The following is an 18,670-nucleotide window of genomic DNA, read 5'->3' on the forward strand; positions in this document are numbered from 1 at the left end:
AGTACTCAAGGAGCTAGTGGATGTTACATAAGGACCCCTCTGCATCATCTACCGAAGGTCTTGGGAGTCTGGGGAGGTCCCTGGTGACTAGAAGCTGGCCAATGTTATTCCAGCCTACAAAAAGGGTGTGAGAGAAGACCCAGGGAACTACACACCTGAGAATCTAACCTCAGTTCCTGGACAAAGTATGGAAAAGGTCATACTAGGTACTATTGAAAGGCACTTAAAGAATAATGCAATCATCAGGCACAGTCAACATGGGTTCACAAAGGGAGAATCCTGTTTAACTAATTTGATATCCTTCTAAGGATACCAAATAAGGATAATGATAAGGCTACCAGCCTAGCAGGTGAAGGGAAGGTAGTGGATATAGTTTTTCTGGATTTTAGTAACGCTTTTGATACTGTCCCTCGCAGCATCCTTCTGGACAAGTTGTCCACCTGTGGGCTGAGTGGGTTCATGGTGTGCTGGATGAAGAAGGGCAGGGTTTAGAGGGTTGCAGTGAATGGGGCTACATCTGGCTTGTGAGCAGCCACCAGCAGTGTTCCTCGGGGTTCAGTTCTAGGGCCAGTTCTGTTCAATATGTTATCAACAGTCTGGATGCAGGAGTTGAATGCACCATTAGCAAGTTGGTTGATCATACCGAACTGGGAGGTGCTGTTGACTCTTTTGAGGGATGAGAGGCCTTGCAGCGGGACCTAGATTCATTTGGAGCATTGGGCAGTCATGAACTTTAACAAGTGCAAGTGCTGGATTCTGCACCTGGGATGGGGTAACGCTGGGCACAAGTATACATTGGGGGAGGAGTGGCTGGAGAGCAGCCCCGCAGAAAGGGCTTTGGGGGTGCTGGTGGGCAGCAGCTCAGTAGCAGTCGGCAGTGTGCCCCAGTAGCCAGGAGACAAACCACCTCTGGGGGAGCATCCAACACGGCAGAACCAGCCGGGCAAAAGAGGCGTTCAGTGCTGGTGTGGCCTCACCCTGGATACTGTGTGCAGTTCTGGGCCCCATAATTTAAGAGGGATGTGAAGGTCCTTGAATGTCCAGAGGAGGACAACAAAGCTGGTGAAAGGGCTGGAAGGCGTGTCCTGTGGGGAGTGGCTGAGGACTTTTGGTTTGTGTAGTTCAGAAAAAAGGAGGCTGAGGGGTGATCTCACTGCTCTCTACAGCTTCCTGAGGAGGGGAGGTGGAGAGGGAGGTGCTGAGCTCTTCTCCCTGGTATCCATGGATAGGACATGTGGGAATGGTTCAGAGGTGCTCCAGGGGAGGTTTAGACTGGACACTAGGAAGTATTTCTTTACCAAGAGGGTGCTCAAACACTGGGACAGGCTTCCGAGAGAGGTGGTAGATGCCCCAAGCCTGTCAGTGTTCAAGAGGCATTTGGACAATGCCCTTAATAATATGCTTTAACTTTTGGTCAGCCCTGAAGTGGTCAGGCAGTTGGACTAGATGATCGTTGTAGGACCTTTCCAACTGAAATAGTCAATTATAAGTCTGTTCTTCCCACAGAGCTGTTACTCACCTGTGAAGTGGGAGAGGTGATCTTAATTGCTTTGGCACTGTGTACCAGGAGCTCTATCCTTTACTGATAGCCTGGACTCACACCAAGCTAGTTCCTGTGGTAATGTTGGTGGAACCACACATAATCATAGTGAGCATGGGAGGCAAAGTACCCCCCAGCCTGCTCCAAATTACTTAAACATAACATGAAATGACCTGAGATAAGGCATTCTGTCTCCCTACCCTCTGGCAAACCAAGTTTAGTACTTTAGCTGGTTACTGCTTCTTCAAAGCTCTTAAAATTTGTACTCCCAATCTGGGTCATGACTTAAAGGCAATGTGAAGCCTTGGTGCAGCAGCACAGATACTAATTTCTTTGTCTTTCCACTGTATGTTCAGTAGTTTAGACTGTTTTATTCATGTGTTTAGGACATTTAATCAAACTGTTGGAACCTACGAGGAGCTTCAGACTTACCTTGAAGGTTATGTGGCTAATCTGGCTCAGGCTGATGAAAAGCGACATGCAAAGTAAGTCATATCATTTGTTACGCATATCTTTGTAGGTAATCATAAAAAAGAGTGATAGATATGTAAGTAAAATCATGGTGGTAGTTGATGGAGATGGGCCCCTAGGAATGATAGCAATCACTATAATAAAATTGTCTGAATATGCTTATAGAGTCAAAGACATTTTTTCTGAAAGAAAAAATACATAGAATCTCAGTATATTGACTTCCAACCAAGAATTCACTCTATCTCAAGAAAACTGAGCATAGAAAGGAAGCGAAAGCGTGCTCAAATAATTTTTTGCATTCTGGTGGTAAATTCTTTGACTGGTAGAACCCCTAAAGGTCAACTTTAACTCCCAGTTGAGTTAATGAAACTGTATTACTGTAGAAAAGACTAATTGCCATTTCAAATAGAAATAAGCAGATATAAAAGAAACCGTTTATATTTAATGTTTCAGTTTAGCTCTAGTGGTATTAAAGAGTCCTTTTAGCTGTGGACCACACTTCTAGTTTATCTGCCTCTGATTTCAACCTGAGCACTACTGGAAGTTTAGCAGAATATGTTTTTCTTTTGTTTAAAAATATAGCTGCATTTTTATTTCTGATCATTCTACTGGAACTGGTACACAGTCCTTCAGAAATTAGTTCTCCAGCTTGGAGTGTCCAAGGTTTTGCAGCTGACTGCATAATTTGGAACCTCACCATGGATCAGCTCTTGGAAAAAATACTGTTGATTGTACTCAGTGAACTTCAGTAGAATTTCACTTCTATTTTACTTCTGAGGATGTCCAGAAAGAAAGTGCTTCTGCACAAAATAAAGATTCTGTTAGGAAATAAGAAGGCTTTTCTTTTATTTTTTTTTATAGGAGTATTAGAGTACTGTGATACAGTTTGCTGGTAATGAAAGCACTAACCTATGTTAATTTTCTTAATGCAGACGAAGATCTTTCTGTGGACAGTTGACCAAAGAGGTGTCTTTGGAGATGATAGAGCTGAAGGAGAAAGTAGCCCAGTTCCCTCCTTCCCCATTCCAGAATTTAGAAGTTGTCACAACTCTGGGTGTTGGTGGGTTCGGAAGGGTTGAGCTTGTAAGAGTTTGTTTTAAACATATTCAAGTAGTTCTCTGGTTTAGATGATTGATTTAACTGCTGAAAAATGTGAAGGATTATAATCTGCATGCTTGTGCCTCTCAGCAGAGGTAATTCTATGTAAAGCAATGCATAGTTAAAAGAATATTTTCAGGACTTCAATGTTCAAAGAAACAAATCCATTCCTGTGTGTCTTCATCTCCTGATGTTAGAAGATATATATTTATCAGTTTGTGTGTGTGTAGTTTACTGATGTGCCTACCTGCATTGTGTTCCCTGAATTGCATGCCTTTTCCCAAGATTCTGCCTGGACCTGAACTAATCTTCAGCATTACATAGTCTGTGTTGTTTGAATTGCTTTGGTGTGCCCCACAGCAACTATAACCAGTGTGATCTAGCTCTGAGCTGTGTTGACTTCGAAATTTCCAACAATCTGTAATGGCTCTTTTGAATTGTATTCAGTAGCCTGAACAGCTGTGTTTCTGGGATGCAAAGAGCCTCGTTAGACTAAGGTCTTAAATTCCAATCTTCTCTGTCTGAATAGTAAACATCCTAAAAAACAATGAATGCTTCTCATGCAGGCTGCTGAAGCTAATGGTAAATTAAAGGAGACTATGTGATTTTAGTGAAGTCAATAATCCTTTACAGTAGCTAGACCATCAGTTGTTTTATTCCAGCTCATGCTTCACAAAACAAATTTCCACACAGGTTAACTTCCATCTTGGAAATTCTACAGCATCACAAGAATAATAAGCTAACAATTTAATTCTCAGCCAGGTGTAGAACACCGATAGCTGCTGCTTTGGCTTTCTGGAAACCCTGTTTTAACTTCCACGGTTTTATTGCATGTTGGATAATATTTCAGTGTAATGCCAAATGATCTGTATATATCCTTCATTAACTGCCTCTGCCTTTTGTGGTTTTGTATCATGCTAGTGTTTAGAAATCTTACATTGAAATGTAAGATTTATACCCATTGTGGTATAAACCCACTGTAAAATATAGTACCTATCCAAACTGCTACTGTTTTGTATACATACAATGAACACAGGGAACATTTATTTTAATTTTACAAGTGGGGAGTGAGACACTAAAAAGATCTGATGTGTGACTTAAAATCATACAGAACAGTTCTTCAGAAAATCTGGAATTTGTCCCTCGTTACAGTCATCAATTTCAGTCCTGTACTGTGTTGAAAAAGGTGGATATAGGTGTACCTATAGAGAACAGATTGGTAAAACATCCTTTCTTTCCTTCACATGTACTTATCATTTCTATTCACAGGTTAAAGTGAAAAATGAGAACATGGCTTTTGCTATGAAGTGTATAAAGAAGAAACATGTAGTGGACACCAAACAAGAAGCGCATATATATTCTGAGAAGAAAATCCTCGAGCAGATATGTTCTCCATTCATTGTAAAGTAAGTTGACCATAACATTTCCTTGAAAGTTGACCCACATTTGACCCACTGGACAGCATTATTAAGAATGAGGTTTGGTGTATATGCATTCTAGAGAAAAGACATTTTAAGTCTCATGTTTTATTTTGCTTTTCCTAAATTGCTACTGTTTGTCTCCACAGACTATATCGTACATTCAAAGATAGTAAGTATGTATACATGCTACTGGAGGCTTGCCTTGGAGGGGAATTGTGGAGTTTGCTGAGAGACAGGTAACAGCAAGTGAAGTGGAACCTTGTCTTTTAAAGTCACCAGTCAGCTCCATATGTCTGCTGAGTAGGTTGTCTTCTCATTGGACAGCCCTTGAATAGAAGTTTGATTCAGTTTTCACCTGCATGAGTGATGTACTGAATGTCAGTGCAAAAAAGCTTGTTAATATTCTGGGTGTTATATGGTATCTGGTAATGAGCAAGACATTTTTAGAAGTTAACTGTCTGCAAGGATGGTGATTATTTCTGTTCTAGAGGCAGCTTTGATGAAGCCACTACCAAGTTCTGTGTTGGGTGTGTGACAGAGGCTTTTGACTATCTACATCACATTGGAATTATCTACAGAGATCTGAAGCCAGAAAATTTAATTTTGGATGCTGAAGGATATATAAAACTGGTAAGATGTAATCCTTTTGTAATGTTATTCTTTTGTGCCTGTATCCTGTTTCCCTGCAGGGGGGATATAAATAGCATGTAATTATAGTACCAGGATCCCAGAGCTTAATAACCCTTACGCTTCAGTAGAAAAGAGGGCAAGCTACTCATTGCACAGTGAGAAACAAAGGCATTGCAAAGCCCTTGCAAGCCACAGACAAACTGGGGATTTGCAGTCTCTGAGAACTCTTGCTACAACATAAACAGCAAAAATAATTTCTCCCAGCAGCCAATCTTAATGTAAAGGTGGGAATATGTTTCCCACGTGCAGAATTAACTCCCTGTCCAGACTCAAGCAACTGTACGTTCTACATTATCTCTTTAGAGAGCTCCTGCCATATTTGACTGTGACCGTGAAAAGTGTAAAGAGAATACCCTTCAAAGAGCTTGTAATATCCACTCTGAGGACAATGAGCAACTCACCATTTTCCATGGGCTGTAAATCTCATGTCCTCAAGGAAAGCATGTGTTGTTCTATCCAAAAGGAAAATAATTCAAGAAACTACTTGTGAGAATAGATGGATCTGTTCTATAACATTTTGTAATCCAGTGGAATTACTTTTTTCTCCTTCACAACACCACCATGTAATTGTTTTATCTGTAAACTGGCAACTCTCAGATCTTTGCAGAAAGTGAGGAAGCAATTAAGACCTTAAGGCTTCTCAGTGCAAAATGCCTCTGCATATGCAGCATATGTTGGTTTTCATCAGGTTGATTTTGGATTTGCGAAGAAGATTGGATCAGGGCAGAAAACATGGACGTTTTGTGGAACCCCTGAGTATGTTGCCCCTGAAGTCATTCTGAGTAAAGGCCATGACTTCAGTGTGGATTTCTGGTCCCTTGGGATTCTTGTGTATGAACTCCTTGCTGGCAGGTAAGTGCCTTCTACTCCAAGTTCTTACCTTCTTTGTTTGTTTGTTTTTTTCTTATAAGTGTTTTCAAGGTTTTGTTTTTTTCCCCATCAGTAAACAGGAATAACTTGCAAAATGATACTTCTTTTTGCCTCCTATACATGTCTTAACTTCTATCATTTCAGAAACACCATGCACAAAGTGTGGGACATATTCACAGTTCTGGTTTATCCATCCAAGGAAAGAGTCAGAACAGGCTATAAGTGCCTGGTGTAGAGCTCCTTTAACTGATGATGTTTTCTGTGAGGAACAGACTGTTCTTTTCACCTTTAGTGGGTGACAGGGTACAGTAGGGTGAATGAACTGTAAGCAGGACTTGTTCTTTGTCTCCATGCACACTACCATGACAACTCTTTGTGAATGTTCAATTATATACAACGACTGAAATAAAATACAACATGGAAGCTTCTCTGAGTTAGACTGGAGGCAGAGCTAGCTTAGAGGGGCACATACAGTCATGCATTTTCCCTGGTACCTGCAGGCACCTCCTCAGCTTCAAACCTTTCTAATATCTTAAACAGACTGAAAGGCTGAGGGTTGTAAAACTAGGAAGGTGGGGGTTTTATTCCATATTCTCAAATATTTGCTTTGATGAGAAATGGCCACATCTGCTCTTGCCAGCTATTCCATTTTTCACTATTGCTTTCTTTTTCTAGTCCACCATTCTCTGGGGTTGATCAAATGATGACATATAATTTGATTCTCAAAGGCATTGAAAAGCTGGATTTTCCTAAAATAATAAGGCGGCGACCTGAGGATTTGATCCGCAGACTCTGCAGGTAGGAGAAGCACTTTGTGGCAGAGCCTGGGTATGGACAGATTGAGCTATTTAAGATTCCAACTAGAGTGTTGAATTCCTGACAACTTTAAAATTAAATTTAATCTTAAATTTAAAATTGTTATGCCTGGCAAGGTCTATTCTCATTATATTCAGTACACATGCATGCCTCTGAGCATGTATCACACCTCTTAGTCTGCACAGGTATCATTTACAAATGTAGGCTCTGGGCTTTCTCTGTAGCTGTGAATGTTTTTCTGAAACATATCTCAGGGAAAACTTAATTGTGGGCTGAGGAAAGAGCTAAAGATTTTAATTGTATTATCAAGTGCTTCCAGAATTACTTAGACATATAGATCCTTAAAGATAGAAAGCATAGGGCCCTTAAAGACTAGCTTTAGCCCACTTGAAAATGTGCAAAAAGGTGGTATTTTAAAAGGGCCAGCATAACTCAGAAGCTTTAGTCATAGTGGCGTGCCCAACCTGTGGCTAGTGCCACTGCAGACTGAACTCCCGGCTCCAGTGGGATTTCATCCACAGCACTGGGAACAGTATACACCATGTTTGTGCAGCAGGATTGAAAGGACTTCTGTGGCTGCAAATTTTGGTCTGCCTTCTTTTGTAACTCATGGCCAGACCTGCTGGCCAAGGGAAAAAAAAAAAAAAAAAGGTGTGCAACTAAAATTCAACCAGTTGGTTTCCCTCTGCTACTTCTCACGGCAGAGTACCACTGTTTTGACGTCCTGGAAGGTTTCTCTGCCTCAAAAGAAAGGAGCAGTGAGCAACACCTCATTATGTCTCCTTATGAGACCACATGTTGTGTGCAAGCTCCATCGCTCTGTAACTGTTAAATGCAAGAAGTTAGGACCTATAAATGCTCTTTTTAAAAAATAACATTTTAAAAATTCTTACCTTTATTCTTTTTCTCTTTTTTTTAAGGCAAAACCCTACAGAAAGATTAGGCAATCTGAGGAATGGAATTAATGACATCAGGAAGCACAGGTAAGTGAGACTGCCAAGAAGAAAATCTGTTTTTTAATTTGAAAATGTTTTTAATATTTTAGAACCCAGTCCAGTAAACCCATAAAGCTCCAGGCACTTCCAGGCAGATTGTGTGAGAGATTTCTGTTGCTATAGAGTATATTTGCGACCTTGGCAAGCAATGATATAAACATTGCTTGATTACCTAGAAACATCTTCTTGTTTACTGTTTTTGTCACAGGTTGCTGATGCAGGAGTTTAATTTAGTTCTCAGAGAAATTGATGCCAGTTCAGCGTCTGCCTTCCAGACCTCCTGACCCTTAAATAGTTGGTTTTTTAGAATGTTAGCAATATTAGGTTTTGTCCTCTTTCTTCTAATGAAAGTCCTCTGTGATTTAAACATTTCTGCCTTTTTTAATGGGTTGTTTCTAAGCCCTGCAGTTCGTGCTTGGGTAAAGAAGTGCTTTGACTTTTCTGCTTGTCTTCCTGTCCTGGTTTCAGGGGGATAGAGTTAGTTTTCTTCTAGTAGCTGATATAGTACCATCTTTTGAGTTTAGGATGAGAATAATGTTGGTATCACACTAATGTTTTAGTTTCTAATGAGCAGTGCTTACACGAAGTCAAGGACTTTTCAGTTTCTCATGCTGCCCTGCCAGCAAGGAGGCTGGGGGTGCACAAGAATCTGGGAGGGGACACAGCTAGGACAGCTGACCCCAACGTAGCCAAAGGGCTATTCCATACCATATGATGTCATGCTCAGCATAGCAACTAGGGGGAAAGCTGGCCAGGGGGCTACTGCTCAGGAACAGGCTGGACATTGTATTGGTTGGTTGGTGGTGAGCAATTGTTTTTCATTTGCATCACTTATTTTTCTTGGGTTTTATTTCCCTCTCTTTTTGTTATTTTCCTTTTCATTACAATTTTTAAAAATTTTTTGTTTGGTTTATTTCAATTATTAAACTGATCTCATTTCAACACACAAGTTTTCTTACTTCTACTGTTCTGATTCTTTCCTCCATCCCACCAGGGGAGGGGTAGTGAGCAAGCAGCTGTGTGGTGCTTAGTTGCTGGCTGGGGTTAAACCACAACAGTCCTTTATGGCACCCAGTATGGGGCTTGAAAGGGTTGAGGTAACAACAGATCTGACCAGAGGGTGTTAGAACAAATTTGTCATAAGCATTCATTATAGTAGTTTAATAGTCACTGGTCATAGTATTGATTTATTTGCTCTCAGAGTTGTCATGTTTGTTCTCAGAGCTGTGTTATGTAACACCTTACTTGCTGTGTATGTTCCCTGTTGTGCTGTTCATCACCTCTGGGGGCTGGATTAAGGCTATCATTTTGATGTGCTGTGTAACACTCTCTTATGATATGATAAAATTACGGGTCGTGAAACTAGTACTGGTATTTGGTACTCATCATTTCTATCATCTCTCTACTTGGAGAACCATGTCTTGGAAGCTGTTAGTATTAACTTGTGGAGTCCCCATCCCTGGAGGGGTTGAAGAGTCGGGTTGACCCAGCGCTGAGGGATCTGGTGGAGTTGGAAATAGTCAGGGTGAGGTTAATGGTTGGACTGGATGATCTTCAGGGTCTTTTCCAACCTCGATGATTCTGTGAATAATTACACCCTTTACATTTTCTCCTAGGAGAGCCAATCTATGGGGGATACAAGGGGAGACACTTTGCCCCACTCCTTCACTTTCCGCCTCTCCTTCACCTTTCCCTTCTCCTCCAGGCTAGTTACAATAGCTCTTGAGAATTTTATCTATCCTTGGGATATTCAAACCAGCATGTTCCTGTTGCTATGTCTCCTGAACATGTTTCAGGTCTTGTTTGAGGTTAAACAACTATTTAAGAATACCACCCAGAGATCTGCTCCAAGGCTGGATAGTTGAGTGGCAGGGTGTGTGGGATAGTATGGGCAAGTACCTAGGACAGTGGGCACCACCAGCGTTTTGGAACTCCACCCCTGCATAACTGCAGAATCCTGAAAAACTAGTAAAATACTCGGAAAAAGTATACTGTCACCCTAGCAATTCCAGAGACACAAACCGCTGCCACAGGCTGGGGCTGGCCTGTGCCTGCCAAGTTCTGGTCTACACTACCCAGTACTCTCAAGGGGAAGAGGACATCTCTGGATTTGACAATAAAACAACAGGCACTGGACCTACTCCAACCCCTGCAACAGTAATTGCAGCTAAACCAGAGAACCAACCAGTATCAGTTGCCCCTATATACAAAAAGAAATACCAGATACAAAAGTCACATTTAGTGAGGGAAGAAACTTCTACTAAGAAGGGGAAGGACGAAGAAGTGGACGAGGCAAACTACTCCAAAGCAGGGCCATCATGCAAAGAGGAGGATGAAGAGGCAGAACTCATAAATGAGGCAGTAACCACCCAATCCCTATCCCTGAGTGAGATGGGAGGTATGCAAAAATATTTCAGCCGTCATCCAGGTGAGCACATGGTTGCCTGGCTGCTCTGATGCTGGGGTAACAGGGCCAGCAGCCAGCAATTAGAGGGTAGGGAAGCCAGGCAGCTGATATCCCTGTCTAGGGAAGGGGGCATCCACAAAGCAACTGGAAGAGAGGCACAAGCCCTCAGCCTGTGGAGGTGACTCCTGTCAGGCATGAAGGAAAGAGAGATGTTATATCCAGCTGAGTGGACCACCATGGAGAGAAGTATTCAGTACCTGAGGGAATTAGCCATGCAGGATTTATGATGACCTGGACAACAAGCAGTTATCCAGAGATCCAGATCAAGTCCAGTGCACGTGCACCATGTGGTGGAAGTTTCTACAGGGCACACCATTGTTGTATGTCAACTCGTTGGTAGTAATGGAAAGATGGAGACAGACAAATGGTGGATGAATTGGCTGGCCAACTCCAGTAATACGAAGAAAGTCTCTCTCCCTCCCTATGGGCTGGTGTCTCGACTGTGGAAAAGCTTTCCTGGGAGTTCCAGGAATTCAAAGAGGCTATGCCCTAATACCGCCTTGTACGGACCAGTATCTCGGCTATTAGGAGTAATCATTCCTCGGCTATTAGGAGTAATCATTCCTCTGCTCAAGAGAGAGGATATAGTGGGTACACACCCTATGGTTTTACTTGCATGACCACAAAGAGGACATGAGGAAGTGGAATGGAAAATCTACCTTGACCCTCAAGGCACAGGTACATGAGTTGCAAGGAAAACGAAAATGGGGTTCTTCCAGGAAAATTGCTGCTTCAGTTAGCAGTGGGCTGTTTCCCAGACAGAGTAGAAGAGCTAATCTTACTTCTGATATTAATAAAGGAATTTCTGATTTGTATTTACAAGAAGTGAGTAATGAATACTATGACCAATACTAGGGGGGGCCCTGCCTCTAGCCAGGTGAAGGAAGGGGACACCTGGGTTTACTGGACTGCATGGATTCGATGGGCTGGCACATCAGACCCCCCAGGAGTATAAGGTTCTGGTGGACACCAGTGCACGGCGTACCCTAATGCCATCAAGCTATAAAGGGGCAGAACCCATCTGTATTTCTGGATTGACAGGGGGATCCCAACAGCTGACTGTATTGGAGGCCAAAGTGAGCATAACTGAGAATGAGTGTCAAAAGCACCCCGTTGTGACTGGTCCAGAGGCCCTGTGCATCCTTGACATAGGCTACCCCAGGAGAGGATATTTCAAGGACCCAAAAGGCTACTGGTGGGCCTTTGGTGTAGCTGCCTTGGAGACAGAGGAAATTAAACAGCTGTCCACCTTGCCCAGTGTCTTGGAGAATCCTTCTGCTGGGGGGTTGCTGAGGGTCAAAGAACAGTGGGTGCTGATTGCTACCACGGCCTTGTGCTGGCAGCAATATCGCACCAACCAAGACTCCCATCCATAAGCTAATTCATCAACTGGAGAGCCAAGGAGTGATCAGCAACACTCACTCTTTAACAGCCCCATATGGCCAGTGCAAAAGTCTAATGGAGAGTGGAGACCAACAGTAGACTATTGTGGCTTGAATGAAGTCACACCGCCGCCAAGTGCTGCCATGCTGGACATGCTAGAGCTTCAATGTGAACTAGTCAAAGGCAGCCAACTGATATTGTTAACACGTTCTTTTCAATCCCTTTGGCAGCAGAGTACAGGCCACAGCCCTCTCATTCTCTCCTCCATCCCACACAGGAGGAAGGGGAGTGAGCAAGCCGTGGTGTGGTGCTTAGTTGCCAGCTGGGGGTAAGCCACAACACTCTTCTCATGCTGTTAAAAGAGGGTGGAATTTGAAGGGGATGCATACATCTTTGTATGACAGTGTTTATGTATATATTAACCTGCCTGTCACTTTGGGACTTGTATACAGAGGAGATGCAATGTATCTGGTGGCCCTGAAGCTCCTCTGCTACCACTCCCATGTGTGGCAATGACAGTGTTCACATGCGGGAGAGCTGAGCACGCACACGACCAATGTGATCAAGCAATGCCCGTTTATTACAACTAAGAAAGCCCTTTTATAATGTTCTCCCGCACATGTGAGTAACATGCAGTACAAGTCCTCAAGATTGGACAGTTAACTTAGCCCGCGCTTTAAACCTTCTTATGATTGGATAAAAAGTGCCACATCGGCGTTGCCAGGCTTCCTGCCTTGTGTAACTTCCTCTTCCGTCCCAACCCCTTCCAGGGGTTGTTTGTCTCGTTGAGTTTCTCCCCCCTCATTCAGGGTCACATCCTTATCGCATTCTTGCTCGGCTGAGGCTCTTATCAGTCTTGTTCTCACGCAGGATTGCTCACATGTCCATTCTCTCGCAGAAAGTCCTCTTGAACCCCAACACTCATGTTTCCTCCGTCTAACAACTGTGTTGTCACATGGCAGAAGTTGTTATGAAAAAATGTCTTATAGTCCTTGTTCACATGGTTTTTAGCTGTTAATAGTATAATGACAGAAAACAATCTGTCTTTCTCTCTTGGTCTCTCTCTGTCTGTCATTTCTTTTTAATCAGGTGGTTGAGTGGTTTTAACTGGGATGGTCTGAAAGTGAGGAAATTAACATCGCCTTTAAAAAGAGAGGTATTGGCTTTGACTTTCAATATCAAACTGCTTTACTAATATAAAGGAGCTTGGCTACAAGCCAAGAGATTTCCCAAAGATGAATTGAATTATTATAGCTCACCATTTTTAGTCAAAACTAAATGAGAGACAGCAAGCGATACATAATTTAAATTCATTTTAATAATGTAAATATTATTCTGCCTGTGTACTTTGCACTAGATTGTCACCATTACTAGAATAAATGGTGTTTGGTCAGAAACAAATACTGAAAAAACATATTTTCCTCAGTAATGGGCACATTATTAAGATGTACTGTTCACATTACTTTGCAGAGTACAAATTCCTCTATTCTCTAACTATTGAGTTATAGCACATCCTTGAATCAGCTTCCTAGAGCGGTCCATTTCTCTTTGCCCTAAAATGAAAAAAGATTGATGGTAAAGAACTTGAAATTCACTTTGAACTCAGTCTGAAACAAAAAATAATTCTGAGATCTGCCCATGAGTGTAGATTAGGCCTTAAATTTGAATCAAAATTGTACGCAGTGTGGCCCAGTTTTCTTAATGGCTTTGTAGGGATTTGGGTGAAATCTAGGATTTGATAGAATTTGGTGAGTGTTTTTGTTTAAGGAGGCTAATGCCATTGTTCTGTTGTACAATTTACTTACTGGAGGTTTATCTTTTAAAGAACAAGGATGACTTCTTTCAAAGTGCAATTTCATATAATGCTACTCTTTCATTTCTCCACTGATAGCAATAAAAATTATGCATAATCAATGGAGAATATTTTCAAAAGTTACCTTCTGAAACAACTGTTTGTTTGTGTTTTTAATATCCTAGTTGTCTGGACCGACTGATTACAGCTACTTCGACAGCTATCCACCAGAAGAGGGAACCCCTCCCGATGAACTTTCAGGCTGGGACAAGGATTTCTGATTTTTTTTTTTCTTCCAGAACATTTATAAAGAATTATAGGCATCAATTCTAAACCTGCTCTCTTGTTTCTTGCTTTAAAATCAAATTACATAATGTTTGTGACAAATACAATGTTTCCTGAAGGATAAAACACAGTACAGCAACCAGAACTTGTTTGGATAATGCACCAAAATCTGCGTGCATCTCCTTATAACAAGGGCATTGCATTCAGTCAGCAGATGTAACCTGAAGGTTTTTGGATGCACGATGTCTCTATAAATATTTTCAGACGCTGTGGATCAGATGTATGCTTTTGCCATTGGAAATATCACTAGATAACATTTTGATATTAACAAGGTTACCATATGTCTTTATTTTGAACAGAGTGGATGAGTATTTGTGGCATTTATCAACAGCTGACACTATAGGCATTTATTTTATCTGCTGCATGTTTCATTTTTTCCCATAATGGCCAGTATTGCGTTGATCCAGAAGCATGTAGAAAAGAGACTTTTACTTGAAGGTTGATTTGATTTGATTTGATCTGATGCTGCAGCTACAAGAGTATCACTGTGGAAGCTGCCTCTCTGTCAGTTTAGTTTTGCATCAGGTTGAATATGTGAGACAGGGTATAACAGGTCAAAATAAAATGCAGTAGGAAATAAGGTGTATAAATAATAGCAATTGCCTGGAGAAGCAGACTGTGGTATGTATTTCCCTTACTGCTTCAAAGAGCTGTGTCCATTTCTTAAAATGTTTTGCTTTTATGTAGTGTGAAGATAAAATAGATGGAAAAAAAGCAGGAAAATTTCTGTAGGTAAAGAATCATATTTTTTCCTTCAAATATATTTTTAGATTGTTTCCCCTAATACTTTGCTGAAATACTACATCTGTTCACATCAGTGCTAAAACTCCCACCCATTTCAGTGTTCCAGTTGATGTCACTAGATGTGAACTATCATTTCAAATCATATTTCATTAGATGTCTTATTAACATGTAATTATTCTGAGTTCCACTTGTATAGGAGGGGAGAATAAGAGAGCAAAAACTTGATTTTTTTTCTCTTGTAAGGAATTCTATTCACGAATCAGTTTAAATATTTTGTTTTCTTTTGACTGCCTTCCCTTCTCTCTAACAGCTTACATAGAAAGGCAAGGAATTCCAAGCTCCTCTCACAAACCGTATAAAACTGTAATTGTGATTTTCAGCGCAATTTTTCAAGCTCTGTCTTTGACCACTTTGGAACAAGTAAACAAATTGCTAACCAGAACCCTCAAACAACCTGAGCAAGGGAGTCCAGCAAACAGCTAAAATAGTCAGGAGGCTGGAGCACATGCCCTGTGAGGAAAGGCTGAGGGACCTGGGCTTCTTCAGCATGGAGGAGGGAAGGCTTTGCAGGGACCTCACAGCAGCCTGCCAGTCCCTGCAGGAAGGTTATTGAGAAGACAGAGTGAGGCCCCTTATGGAGGTGCTCAGGAAAGAGGGAGTCATAAGTTGGAACAGGAGAGGTGCTGACCTGACAAAAGGGAAAAAGTGTTTCTCTAGTGAAGCAGGATCCCAGACAGGTTCTGCAGTCCCCTTCCTTGCAGTTCTTTAAGACCAGACAGACTGGAGCAATCCAATCTGAATTCAGTGTTGACCCTGCTTTGAGCAGGAGATTGGACTAGAGACCTCCTGAGGTCCCTTCCAGCCTGAGTGATTCTAGGAATTAGTTCTATCTGTCAGCTATTTGTTTAATCAGAATATAGCACAATGTATGTTCCCATATGAGTTTATATATGCCTGGGCTTTGGCACTTAACCTTTAAATTGTTAGAACTGGGAAACTGGTTTGAAATGTTGATTGAATAATAAATGCAGCTGGATGTCATGTATTCATGGTTTATACAGAAAAATTCTGTTGCTCTCTGTTATGAATCGCAACTGCTGTAGAAACAGGGATGTTCCTGGATGTCATGCTGGGCTTATGGGATCGATGCATCTGCAACCCCTTCTAGGGTCTGTTTCAGCTCCCACTGAGGCAAAGTCCAATCTAAATTTCAGTACTGAAGCTGCCACAGCACACTGCATTTCACGTGCTGGATGGAAAACCTCCCAGGCAACATGTAATGTGTGCTCAGGGTTTAGTTACCCTGACTGCTGGCTGGAATTCCTAGCTGCTGGTCATGATTTACCCCAACTGGGTGAAGGAGGGATGCCCATAGGGTCATTTCCATGGTTACAATTATTTTTTACTGCTGACTGGCCTTCACTTTGATAACAAATCAATTTAAGTATTTTGTATAACATTCAGTCCAAATAAAAGCAGTAAAATATTTTCAGTTGAATTTAATGAAGGTTAGATTGAGCCCTTGGAGGAAGACACTCCATGTTTAGCTGTTTTTGTTACAACCAACTGCCTGGTCGTAAACTATTGTGGAAACTTGCAGCCAGCAAAGCCTGGGCAGAATGGTGGTAAGCATACACAGTGAGAGAGGATGGAGCAGAGGCTGTAAGGTGGGCCTGTGATGCTTTAGACACTTGCAACTAACTCCATTGAACAATACCAAAGACCAGATTTTCTTTTCAAGATTTAGACAAGCACTATATATTAGGTGTGTGTGTTTCACTGTGTGTCTGTTTGTCTTTCTCTCAAATATTTTTATTACAGACAAAATAATATTGCGCCAAGTTTTATAAAAAGCTTTTGAATGTATTTTTCCATTGTATTTATAGGTAGTTTTCTTATTTATATATATATATAAATAAGTATATATATATGTTTTTAAGTGAAGAAATAGCTGTATGATTAGTGCAGTTAGCATTGAATCTGTGTAGCTGTAGGATACATTTTCTTTATAAAACTTGTTTAACTTGCAGTGTTTGCAAATAAAGTAAGCTTCCAGTGCAATGGGCAGGACATTCATCTTTTATAATTGCAGTTGGGATTCTTAGCCCTGAATTATGCTTCTTGTCCACATGATTCAGAAGAGACAGAGGCAGAAAAGACTACCCTGGAGACAGTCACTGATGTCATTTCTTGCAGTATGTCCCCGACTCAGACTGTGTTTTCCCACAAAATGCGTGTGGATTTTGAGAAAATTAATGCATAAGAAGCTACAATAAATGAGGTCACAGATATTTTTGTATTCATGTAGAGTTCCCATGTACATTTGTTTCCTTTTATTTGTAGCATGTATGCAGTTGACTCAGCTGAAGTTTTTCAGAAACAGAAGCTGATATGGTACAGGCTAAACATTGAACTGACCCAAACTGTTTTTGACAGACAGATGTACTTCAGGCTTCAACTCAGCTTCAGCACAGTTATGCTGTTGTAAAACAAGAGGATAAATAAGCGATTCAGGCTCAAGCGGTTTCACAGTGCAGCAGGTCATGGGAGAATTGAATGGACATTGATGGTGATGATGATCAAATTATGCTTATTGTTGCATTTTCTAATTTAAGGCCAGTGAAAAACAGATTTTGACATTCAGGTTTGGGGCATGCTGTTAGCAACTGAGTTCTGTCCTTATCTGTGTTTTGCCATTTTGTCTTCACAGAATCACAGAATCATCTAGGTTGGAAAAGACCCTGGAGATCATCTAGTCCAACCGTTTGCCTAGCACAGTTCCCACCTACAGCATATCCTTAAGCTCCAAATCGACCCTACTCTTGAACACCTCCAGGGATGGGGACTCCACCACCTCCTTGGCAGCCCATTCCAATGCCTAACAACCCGTTCTGTAAAGAAATGCCTCCTAATATCTAGTCTGAACTTTCCCTGGTGCAACTTGAGGCCATTCCCTCTTGTCCTGTCGCTTTCTACTAGGCTAAAGAGGCTCAAACCCAGCTCTCTGCAGCTTCCTTTCAGGTAGTTGTAGAGGGTGATGAGGTCTCCCCTCAGCCTCCTCTTCTCCAGACTAAACAATCCCAGTTCCTTCAGCCGCTCCTCATAGGACATGTGTTCCAGACCCTTGACCAGCTTTGTAGCCCTTTTCTGGACATGTTCGAGTAACTCAATGTCCTTTTTGTGATGAGGGGCCCAAAACTGAACACAGTAATCAAGGTGCAGCCTCACCAGTGCCAAGTACAGGAGTCAGATCCCTTCCCTGTCCCTGCTGGCCACGCTATTGCTGACACAAGCCAGGATGCCATTGGCCACCTGGGCACACTGCTGGCTCCTGTTCAGCCAGCTGTCAATCACCCCCCCAGGTCCCTCTCTGACTGGCAGCTCTCCAGCCACTCCTCCCCAAGCCTGTAGCACTGCTGGGGGTTGTTGTGGCCCAAGGGCAGCACCTGGCATTTGGCCTTATTGAAGCTCATGCAGTTGGCCTCAGCCCATTGCTCCAGCTTGTCCAGGTCTCTCTGCAGAGCCTCCCTACCCTCGAGCAGATCAACACTCCCACCCAACTTGTTGTCGTCTGTAAACTGACTGAGGGTGCACTCGATCCCCTCGCCTAGATCATCAATAAAGATGTTAAACAGGAGTGGCCCCAACACCGAGCCCTGGGGAACATCACTCATGACCAGCCGCCAGCTGGATTTAACTCCATTTACCACAACTCTCTGGGCCCGGTCGTCCAGCCAGTTTTTTTTACCCAGTGAAGTGTGCGATTGTCCCAACCTCAAGCAGTCATTTTTGCCAGGAGAATGCTGTGGGAAATGGTGTCAAAAACCTTGCTAAAGTCAAAGTAAATTACATCCACAGCCTTTCCCTCATCCAATAAGCAGGTCGCTCTGTTGTAGAAGGAGATCAGGTTTGTCAAGCAGGACCTGCCTTTCATAAACCCATGCTGACTGGGCCTGAGCATCTGGTTGTCCTGAATGTGTTGCATGATGGTGTTTAGGATGAGCTGCTCCATCAGCTTCCCGGGCACTGAAGTCAAGC

General features: G+C 42.1%; 1 protein-coding gene across 3 annotated transcripts in view; it reads left to right on the forward strand.

Annotated features, from left to right (window-relative positions):
• Nucleotides 1-16,481, forward strand: part of PRKG2 (protein kinase cGMP-dependent 2) — a 37,777-nt gene extending 21,296 nt beyond the window's left edge. For 2 of the 3 annotated variants that reach the window (XM_074903842.1, XM_074903843.1), the window contains 10 exons: nt 1,927-2,025; nt 2,944-3,094; nt 4,379-4,515; nt 4,677-4,766; nt 5,019-5,160; nt 5,909-6,072; nt 6,766-6,888; nt 7,827-7,889; nt 12,841-12,907; nt 13,729-16,481. In XM_074903842.1, the coding sequence (XP_074759943.1) occupies nt 1,927-2,025; nt 2,944-3,094; nt 4,379-4,515; nt 4,677-4,766; nt 5,019-5,160; nt 5,909-6,072; nt 6,766-6,888; nt 7,827-7,889; nt 12,841-12,907; nt 13,729-13,824 (1,132 nt within the window). In that variant the 3' untranslated portion in view covers nt 13,825-16,481. The remainder of the gene's footprint in view (nt 1-1,926; nt 2,026-2,943; nt 3,095-4,378; nt 4,516-4,676; nt 4,767-5,018; nt 5,161-5,908; nt 6,073-6,765; nt 6,889-7,826; nt 7,890-12,840; nt 12,908-13,728) is intronic. The other variant, XM_074903844.1, reaches the window with a different exon arrangement.
• Nucleotides 16,482-18,670: the final 2,189 nt, after the last annotated feature.

The sequence above is a fragment of the Athene noctua genome, chromosome 4, assembly GCF_965140245.1.
Source record: "Athene noctua chromosome 4, bAthNoc1.hap1.1, whole genome shotgun sequence".
Classification (NCBI taxonomy): Eukaryota; Metazoa; Chordata; class Aves; order Strigiformes; family Strigidae; genus Athene; species Athene noctua.